The sequence below is a fragment of the Gekko japonicus genome, unplaced genomic scaffold (assembly GCF_001447785.1).
Source record: "Gekko japonicus isolate JY-2015 unplaced genomic scaffold, Gekko_japonicus_V1.1 scaffold5515, whole genome shotgun sequence".
Classification (NCBI taxonomy): domain Eukaryota; kingdom Metazoa; phylum Chordata; class Lepidosauria; order Squamata; family Gekkonidae; genus Gekko; species Gekko japonicus.
The window spans coordinates 12,238-23,178 of record NW_015164372.1 but is presented as its reverse complement, the minus strand read 5'-3'; the positions used below and the strand labels follow the sequence as shown (position 1 = coordinate 23,178).

The window sequence follows — 10,941 nt, the reverse complement described above, 5'->3', positions numbered from 1 at the left end:
TATTTTGCCATCTTTCCAATACCTGCTTGAGTACACTATTTTTTTAAAGATAGCAGCAAAGCCAGGTTGGCAGCAATGTGGATGGGAAAGTCCAAATTATTCCTGATCCCATACATATTGGCAACATTTCCACTCCCTCAGTCCCATGTGGTACCCATTTTCTCCTAAATATGTTACATTGCCTGGTAATAATGGACACTGAATCTCACAGATTTATTACAAGGCACAACTATTTGTGTGACAACATATGAGCTGTTTTCATTGTTTCCAGCATTTTTGGAAGTTTGAAGTTTTAGTTCTATATAATGAAGACTAACTTGTATTGAAATGAGTCATACTCGAGAGGTCGTCTTTTTTTCCAGATTTTGTGGCACTGATGATACCTTTTGTATGAGGCTGTACAATCCTGAATGGATTATTGCCAAATGCAGCACACATTGCTGTTGTTATTTTTTCTTTTATTTATTTTTATTAATTCAATTTATACCCTGCCCTCCCCGCGCATGGATCCTGTGATAGAGCATTTGTGCTTTTTGCATAGTTTGTGTTAGATGACACATATGTGATATGTGTTTACTTTCTGAAATATAGTGGCAAGTGGTGGGTTTTTTTTGTACTAATATGTGTGCCGTTGGGGGCACAAGGATTATCCTGTGCTGGACACGTGAATGCTTGTATAATTGCTCAGTCTCTGTACATATTGCTTGTTGGAGGTCCTGAATCCGTGTCTCTTTTTTCCTCACTGCAAGAACCTCTTCCATTTCTCTTTTCTGGCATTTCCCCCTTATGCCACCACAGGGCTTTTCCAAGTCTTTTAAGAATGTGTAATTGACCAATTGTTGTGGTGTTATAATATTACAGCAATTTGTTGATAGATGATTTTTTAAAAACCTGAAAAGGCCCCCCTGATTGTGTGGGGAGGAATAGCCAGCATGGGGGTCTGGGGCAGTGAAATGGGGGGCAACCCGCCACAGAAGCCCCATTGCTGCTGCTCTATGTTGAATCAGCAGCATAACTTCTGAGAATCCTTGGTGCACCTTAGCCATATTATTTGTGGGTCTGGATATAAAATAGACTACTGATATAAGATTTTATGGGAAAGGGCTACTTTATGCAGATATTTATTTTATTTTTTTAGTTATTACCGCTATTTTATTTTTGTAGTGATATATTGTGATATATATTAATTTTGAACCAAGAGATTAACTTTGTGTATTTGTTAAAAAAAAATTACAACCCCCCCCAACATCATCTTGTACAAGAGTTTATGCATTCTTCTGCATGTAGTCTTGATAGTCCTGTAACCTACTGCTATGAGGACTGTCAAGGGATCAACAGAGGCATGAATTTGTGTCTCAAGCAGGCAATCATATACCCTGGACTGTATGTTAATTGCAGTGAGTTGGTGGGGGGGCAGTCATGTGGGGCAGATTGGTACTGACACATACAGGCTCAATAAAACCAACAGCAAACACTGGGGAGAAGGACCTGGGAAGAGTTCAAATTTCTCCCCAGAAGGAGGCAGGCCATCTTAGGGAGGACTCTGGCTTCCATTAACAAGAACCCTAGAACAATCTGAGATGGAAATGTGGACCTTCTAGGGTAGGAGTAGCAAAGAGGTGAACAATGATGCTATTGAATTTCACAAGCTTGTAGGTTTGCATTTTATTTATTTCATACATTTTTAGCTTGCCCTTTCTCCAGGGAGCTCAGGGTATCATCACTGGTCTTCCTTCCTCCAGGTTAAGAAGCCTTGCTCCAACAGAAGTGGGTTTTCTACTAGAGGAAGAGCTACTTCCTGTTGTAGGAAGGCTTCAGACTTTGTTGAGTGGGGTGGTAGGTTACAAGTCAGTAACTCAGCATTATGCATATAAATGTCATACATTGGCCCCGGTCACACAGGCTGGATATCGTGGGGGGGAGGCATGGCTAATTGCCCCGGCGCAGTTTGATGCGCGATTATGCAATCAGACACGCCGGCGGCACACCACGGGTCCTTCCCTCGGTGCCGGCGGCGGGTAAACGAGGGACCAGAGGGGAATGCCGCACGCCGGCGCGATCACACAATGGGCGTCTGGAGGCAGCCCGTGGCAAACATTTACTATTACCTTGGAGGTACTAGTTTTTTAAGGCGCATTGTCGGCGGTAAGCCACGGGTGCGCTCCACTTCCCAGATGTTGGGTGTGATCGCGCCCGGATAATCCGCCCACCATCCGTGCCTCTCCCGCAGCAACTTTGCCGTGTGACTGGGGCCATTGTATGTTTAAATACCATATAAATCACATTTAAATGAGTCAAAGATAAAGAACAATTCATTAGTACCTGAAACAAAAATCGATGGAGTGAAACAGCTGACTATGATAACGTAGGGGAAGTTAAGTACAAATGTTGTGTTTTCAAATGCGGCTGTGCTTACCAGAACAAGCCAGGCAGGAATCTTACGATGTTGGGTTTTTCTTTAATGAATCTTTTTGTAGAGCTGTGAATAAGGACAAGAGTGGTTGTTAGCAAAAACTAAAATGATAAATGTGAAAGCCGGTGTAGTTCAGAAGATGTCAGGCTAGGACCAGGTAGGCTTTGGTTCAAACTCCCCACTCTGCCGTGCTGCAGCTCCTTGAGCGATCTTGGACTCTCTCGCATCAGCCTAACCTTTCTCACAGAGTTATGGTGCTGCTGGTGAGATTCATGCACACTATCTTGAACTCTGTAAAAGAAGGGCAGGATAAAAATGAAATACCTCACTAGTAAAAGTGTAAAAACAGGCCCGATCCACCAGATATCTAAACTATATTAAAGAAATCTCACTGAATTGTGAATACATATTATCAACCAGGCTGTTTGTATTTGTTGGGGAGGGCATCATGGTTGTAATAACAGCTGCAAGTGTTAAAGTCTTACTTTACTGGGGTGGGGCTTATTCATTAATGGGAAATTTTAAATACAGAAGGTAAAAATGATCTGAGTGGTTATTATGACTAATGGGAATGAAAAAGATAATGAGGCTTTTGTGATTAAAATATAAGTTCTAATACCTTTTTGTTATGTCTAACAGAAACCATATTGGTATTTTGAAGTTAGGAGATAATTAATCAAACAAAGCAATAACAACAACAGGGCTTTTTTTCTGGGGAATGTGCAGGAACACAGTTCCAGAACCTCTTCAACAAAATCATTTTTAAATGTTTAAAAGTCCATGAGTTTTCTGTACAGAGACTGAAAACTTCATTTCCCTATTGAGAATCCCAGCACCTATTTTTCCACAAAAAAACCCCCACCCTGACAAAAATTAATAATAATTATCCCATGAGCACAAGGACTAGACACTAAATAGCTATTGCACATTGATAAGACACTATTTCCTAGCCACTTTAGTCTGGAGTCATTGCTGTTTCTCTGGTGGACTACATTTCATCCTGCTTTTAGGGGCAGTGTTAGTGATTCTGGGACCCTGGGCAAAACTCAAGAATAGGGCCCCAGAATCACTGTGGAGGGGCTGCTCCCCCAGGAGGGAGGGAGAAAAAGCCAGCAGTCCCTCAGCCTGTCTGTCTAGCCAGGCCGGTTGACTTCCTTGCAGCCCAGCTTGGAGCTTGGCCAGGTATGTGGGAGGTGCTGCCTTCTCCAAACATGGCACAGGGGTTGTGAGGGCTTGGCTGGGTGGACACCTTCTCCCTGTGTGGCACAGGGCTTGGCTGAGCAGGTGCTTCCACCCTGCACCGCACAAGGTTTTGCATGGGAAGGGGTTCAGCCAAGTGGATACATCCTCTCATTGGAAAATCACATGTTTTTCTCCTTTTTGGGCGGACTGACCCCCCATTTCCCTATAGCTGATTGATCCCCCCATTTTTATTGACTCTCGGGCATTGAGGGGGGGGGGATCACCAGCAGATGCCTGACTCAGCCACAGTCACTGTGACTCCCAGTTGGTAAGGTCTTCTGGGCTGCAGTGGGGCAGCTGGCTGCAGAGTAGTACCCCACTCACCTAGTGCAGAGCCCAGAGTAGCTGCCCTGGCTGCCCTGTGCTTAAAACCACCCCTGTCTGCTTTGAAAATTAATTCATGTTTTTCCATTAAGCTTAAAGGGGACGTGAATGCTGTATACCTGTAGCGTTTGGTATTTATGAGCCAGTGAACAAAATCTTTGGCTTTCATCTTGTCCAGATACCGAGTAAAGTCACTGGTGAAAGTACCTTCAGAATGTCGCTTGACGTTGGAGGAAAAGCTCTGGGCACTTTCTGTTGCATAAGATTTCCACCTGTTTGAGAGCAGTCAACGAGAGTAGCCAAAGAACAGTGAGTATATCTTTGTAGCTCATGGTGCTCTATATTAAATTAAACCAAAGCTGTGCCTCTATCAGTGGGGTCAGTATTTCCACAGTAATGTGTCAGAAACCATAAGTAAAGGAACAAGACTATTTACTTGTTTATTTTTCAGCTAAAGGCTTGCTTCATGATTAAGGTGGCCAAGTCTGGCAACTGGCAGGAAAAGGTACTTACTGGGGTGGGGGATGATGACATCAGTTCTGGAGCAACCCAGATGCACAGACATTTAACTGGGATGACACTAGCACTCACTTCAGAACTCTATGGACTCTTTCAGTCATGCCGGAAGTGACATCATTGCCCAGCAATGAAGATTCCCCCCCCCCCCCCGTTTTGCCGGCCTGCTTCCACCTGCCAACCAGATAAGCATTGGTAGGCTTTGGTAACAGTTTCCAGGAGTCTGCCCGCCATTAGCGGGCAGCTGGTAAGCTCTCAGATTTCTCAGATTGGCAAGAAAATGTCTATGCAACAGTAAAACAATAAAAGAGAAAACAACCAGAAATCAACAATAAAGATCCAAGACATTAATATATTTCTCCACTTATAAACACAGCAACAACATTCTTGAGTCACAAACACAGGCAGTCTCTTACTCTTGCTTCCTGTTTCCTGCCCTCTCAGACAAGATGGTTCTCTAAATCTCCTACATCCACAACCAAGTGATACATTCAACTCCACTAAAGGAGTAAAGGAGGCATATATCAGCTAGGGATGCAGCCTCCAAGTGGGACCTGGGGATCCCCTGAAATTACAGGTCATCTCCAGATGACAGAGAACAGTTCTCCTGAATGCTTTGAAGGGTCGACTCTATGACATTGTAACCCACTAAGGCCATTGTCCTCCCCAAGCACAACCCCCAAATCTCCAGGAGTTTTCCAACTTGGATCTGGCAACCCTACCCCCACCCCCCTCCCCTGCTGGTGGCCGGGGGACCTGGCAACCCTAATGCTAACAGTGGGCTCATGTAGTAAGTATGTTGAGGGGAAAGTCACACGTTTGCAGTATGGAGGCCCCTGCCACACGGCAGGGAAACCACGAGGCAAAAGCGCAGCTAATAGAGCCGCTCCAACGTTGAGACGCTGCGGCGGGATCCCACGGATCCCCTGGCCGCAGCGCCTCTTCTCCCCGGCAAGAGCAGACGCCGGGGAGGACGAGCCCGATGGGAGGGGGAGGCTGCCGAACTGCGCATGCCCGAGCATGCGCAGTACGGCCGGGGGCTGGGATGCGGCGGCGCAAGGACGCGCCGCCGATCCCACGGCCGGCTTGGGGCGCTCCGGATGGCTGCAACCACCTAGATAGGTGGTTCGTTTTTGCAGCGGGGCATCGCCATTTGGGCTGGATCAGGGACGGAGACGGCACGCTCCCCAGATGTTGAGGTGGGATCGCGTCCGTTTGCTCCGCCCCTGTTCCGTCCCACTCCCGTCCCAAATGGGCTCGTATGAACGGGGCCGGAGTTAGGCAAGGTGGACATTTGGCTTCTTCTCATCCTATAATGAAATGTTGTGTCACCGTCAAACGATAGGATGGGATATGTTTGCTGGGATTTACTGGCAATATGGGCCTGTCATGTAGACATGTTGCCTGTTTGGCCCATTAGCAGCCCCAGACTTCCAGTTTCCATATTTTCCACAAAAGCACATCTCTAGCAGTGCAGTTCAATCCTATGCCCAGTTACCCTAGTCTGATTGATCTAAATAGTCTTAGATGGAAGCAGTACTCCTCAGGATTGCACAATGGACCTTCTAGGGCTAGAAAAAACAACAACCGCAAAATGCAGTTTTCTAATGTATGTAGTGGAAAAAGGGCCCATTCCACCTTCCATTTGCTCTAGCCAGTGGGGTAAATCATGGCTGTGATTGACAAGTGTGGGAAGCAAGAGGGGAATATTTTGATTCCATACTGCCATGAGTTGCTTCTTTTGTGCTTGCCTTAGTTGAAGGCCTACAGCAGCAATTAATTAGAGCTGTCTACCTTCAGGTGGCGGCTGGAGTTCTCCGAGAATTATAACTGATCTCCAGACTACAGAAATAAATTCCCCCAGAGAAAATGTCTGCTTTGGTGGATTGACTATGGCATTATACCCTGCTGAGGTCTGTCCCCTCCCCAAACACCGCCACTCCGCCCCGAGACTCCAAGAAATTTCCAAACTGGAGTTGGCAAGCCTAAATTAATAGCTCTGGCTGTGTTTTCTTCTTGTGCTTTAACTGGCTTCTAAAAAGCAAGTAACTGTAAGGATAAGCACACCATGCTTTCCTGTGAATTTCCAAATTATTTAAAAAACACACTAAATAACACACTTTCAATCCACTTTCAGTGCACTTTGCAACTGGGTTTTACTGTGCTTAATGGTAAAATCCACTTGCAAATAGTTGTTGAAGTGGAGTAAAACGGCGTTATTTAGCATGCGTGAAAGAGCCCAGTGATATAAAAAAGATGGAACCTCTCTCTCTCTCTCTCTCTGTATGTATAAAGGATACTGTTCATTAACTACTTCTCTGGCTCTGTCTGTAAGGATGAGAGCAGCAGAAAAATAAATTGTTCTTTATATTTTAAAAACTGAAGAATAATTTTAGATGGTGCGCTAACAAGTCAAAAGGTGCCAAAGAAGAAGAAGAGGAGGAGGAGGAGGAGGAGATTGGATTTATACCCCACCCTTCACTATCCAAAGGTGTCTCAGAGCGGCTTACAAACTCCTTTCCCTTCCCCTCCCCACAACAAACACCCTGTGAGGTAGGTGGGGCTGAGAGAGCTCTGACAGAAACTGCTCTTTTTCAAGAACAGCTGTTATCAGAGCTACGGCTTGCCCAAGGTCATCCAGCCAGGTGCAAGTGGAGGAGTGGGGAATCAAACCCAGTTCTCCCAGATTAGAGTCTGCACACTTAACCACTACACCAATACTAGTACCTAGGGGATGAAGGACATGTAATTAGTCCAGCCTTTCAGGTGCCCGAGGTGACATTGGGGATACAGCTAAATGATACATGTAACACGAGCTGGGTTGGAGGTCCCATGACCCACCTTGCAGTCACCTCTACCATTAGGAGAGTCACCTGCCAAAGAGCCTGATGCCCATGGAGGCTCATGAGCACTGCAAGAGGGGAGGGGGGTTTCAGGCTTCTCTCCTGCACCATTTTCTCAAGCGGAAACACCCACAGGGGGCTTGTTTGCCCCATTTCTAGGGCTCCACATGACACATGGAGCCAGAGAAGTAGGCTAGCTGTCCCCTCCCCACAGGTGATTACAGCAGGAAAAAATGGTGCAGGAAGAAAGGCAGAAGATGGAGCAACAGGCACGTTGGCAGGTGAGTACCCCCAATGAATTATGTGACATGTTGCCCTCCACACTGTTTCTGGAGGTTCTCTGATTCACAGAAGCACTATTCTGAGGGGCACAGAAGCCTATAGAAGGAGGGCATGGGAAGCTGCCTTCTTACAGTACAACTTCATTCAGGCTACTTTAAGTCTGGGGGGGGGGAAGAGAGAGGAACAATCTGGATGCTCGGAAGCTCTTTTCCTCCTTGAGTTTAAAGCATGGAAAGAGAATAAATCCCGCTTCCCTACTCCACAACTCTGATTCTTTTAGCAATTTACGACGACTCAGGACCAATTTTACCTGAACCCTTCGTGGCTCTCCCATAATCAGTGTAAATCTTTAGTTGGCTTCTTGCTGCAATAATACATATTTCAATTTGTATAGATCTGAGTTTTTCTGCTTCAACTGGGCTAGCACTTTACTTGGACTAGCAGTAGACCAGGTGATTCCCAACATTTTCTTAAAGTAGCTGCTTCTAACACAGAGCAAGTTTTCAAATTTTGAAAAGCCAGATTTTGAAAATATTGTTGGAGTGAGTGACTCAGCACACTTGCTCTACATCAATCTAAGCATGTTATCTCCTTGAATGGGATGCCTCTCTTTGTCTTAATCTGGCAGATGCCCTCTGACCCCTCCTCTCTCCCCCTTTTGTCCTCTCACTGACCGTACCTGGCCTTCCATGGAGACACATGTCTCTGCAGGTCTCTCCTGTAGATACAGTGCCCTCATACTCCCATTCACATGATGCCAGATTAGCTGGCCATTTGTGACAGGGAAAGTACTATTTAGATTAGGCTTCTCCCTGTTCCTTTGACTGTAACCTTAATGTGAACTGAGTCTACTGGAATAATGTAAGTTTAAGTTTATCTGTTTTGCAATATACTTCTTGGGAGATTTATTTACTGCACTCAGTATCACGCTTCTATGACTGGACAAACTCTGCTATAGTAACCAAATCTCTCTCTCTCTCTCTCTCTCTCTCTCTCTCTCTCTCTCTCTCTCTCTCTCTCTTTCTCTCAATATATATATATATATATTTATATATCTATATCTATCTATCTATCATCTATCTATCTATCATCTATCTATCTATATCTATGGATAGATAGATAGATAGATAGATAGATAGATAGATGATAGATAGATAGATAGATATAGATATATAGATATATGCATATCTATATTACAGATTCCTGTGGGCAATAACCAGACGTTTCAATCCTTGTGATTCCCCCACCCTAGCCCAGCAGAACTCAATGACAGTTATCATTCACAATTGCTCCTTACCTTGACTCATTAGTGGAATCTTTCAGGACCATTTGCCAGCTAACGGGAAGTAAAATTGCAGTAAGCAGTCCACAGACACAAAGCCACCATGTGTTCTTCATCTGGCCTTCTGCACAAAATCTAGATCCAAATAGTAACCTTCAAAGTGGGATTTTAAAACTGTTTTAGAACAAGACATAATGCTACATTCTTAGAGTTCCATTCTTTGCAAAAGTGAGGGTTAAATCCCAGTATCTGGAGTCATCTGGGTAATTAGTTTAATCCAGTCAGATTTTTCACTCAATCTCACCTGTTCCCCCTCCTTACTACAGTCCCAACCAACTTGGATTTTGTCCCTGTTGATCCCCTGATCCCCACCATAACCCTTTTGGAGTGTCAGAGGGGACCCATCCTTTCTTTCCCACCAATAAACTGGTGGGATCAAAGCCGATGATTCCAGTTTTGAACATTGTGGATCCTTATTCCCCAAAACCCGCACCAGCCCAAATAGTTGGCTAGAACAACTGCTTTGAAGCTGATTTTATTCTTTTCAGTCCAATTAGACACTACGCTCCTAAACTCATTTCAATGGCTTTATGGCTTGAGAGAATTCAGAACTGAGGTGACAGTGATATGGAAGGCAGTATTGCCCATGTTATGCACATTCATCCCAAAGTCATCTTTGCTCTGAGGTTTTAATAATGCATCAAAACCTGCAAAACTTTCTTGACTAGAGGAGAGAAAGAGAGAGAAAATTCCTCCCTTATTGCTGATTAATATGATTATTTTATTGCACAGTTGTCTATTTCCTCAGTCTGTTGCCTCAGTCTCTTCTGAAAGGTGCCCAGAAAATATAAGTACAAATATAAGTACATATAAGTAAAGAAGTACACGGTACGAAGCAAGCCATACATCTCCCACACAATCTTTAAGTCTCTTAAAAGTTACCGTCTGTCTTTCCAGGCACTAAATGTGATTCATAGCCTCAGTCCAAATACTGAACAAGATTCTTATTCTTAATATACCTTTTTTTAGTGAGTAATTTTTGCTAAAGATTCCCAGCCCCAAATGCCAAAAGAACGTTTTAGAAATGTCTCACTTGTCCTTGATCTTCTTACTTCAACAGAATTGCTGTTTCCTTCAAGGATAATACCTGACTTCTTCTAAATTCAAAATAACCACAATTCTTCTCAGATGAGGGAAATCCTGAAAAATGGTTTAAAGTTTTCTCCTTGAGCTGCAGGTAGACTATCTTCCTCAGTGATATTGTGAATGTTTCCCCTTAGAGTGGTGTAGACCAATTATTATGGAAGGGGTAGATGCTGAGGAAAATATTACTTACCTTCCCAAGGATGCAAGTTTCTCTTTAAACCTTACGTCCCTTTTGCTTCGTTTGGGCTCTTTTGAGGCTTTCACACTATCCCTTCCCACTGCTTTTAAGCTTGTTAGCGGAATGCTTGAAGATGACAGGTAGGTCACTGGTGTTCCTGTTTTTAGTGGGATGGGTCATTTATGAATCATTTCCGGATCTTTCTTTTTTTCAGGAAAAGTGGGTCCAGAGAGAGGAGGTAGCCATGGCAGGACTCTTCAGCACAGCCTCCAGCAACATTTTCGCCCTGGTGCTCAAATGGATCAAGTCAACTCTGTGATTCTTTCTTGCCGGCGGACTCTCTCATGCTCTCCCTCTGTCTCTCTCTCTCTCTGTTTCATTTTTTCAGTACCTTCCAGACTGCTGTTCCAAACACCTTTTGAAACAGAAGAGAAACTCACAAAACAGTAAGAACCTGGAAAGACCTGGAAACCAGTAAGACTATCTGAATCTCTCTTCAGACCTTTATCTCACCACACTTCAACAGAAAGACTTCAAAAGGATGCTCTAATATGAAGCTGCCACCCTAGAATTCTTTAGCAGATTCAATGATAACTGAATTGGGATTCGGTTTCGATACTACTGAAAGAAATTGCCCCTCTTTGTGTGTTAAATTAGGATATCTAGCAAGACAAATAGTATTGTTGCCAGGGGCTGCTGGTGGGAATGGGTCACT

General features: G+C 44.3%; 1 protein-coding gene across 1 annotated transcript; it reads right to left on the bottom strand.

The window, feature by feature from the left end:
• Nucleotides 1-2,416: 2,416 nt before the first annotated feature.
• LOC107108451 (exendin-3-like) lies at nucleotides 2,417-9,018 on the bottom strand (the record flags this gene model as incomplete). The annotated part of the gene is made up of 3 exons (XM_015408887.1): nucleotides 8,918-9,018; nucleotides 4,099-4,251; nucleotides 2,417-2,479 (listed from the first exon to the last, which is right to left on the bottom strand). Coding segments are annotated over exons 1-3 (317 nt in total), but the record flags the coding sequence as incomplete, so codon positions are not given.
• Nucleotides 9,019-10,941: the final 1,923 nt, after the last annotated feature.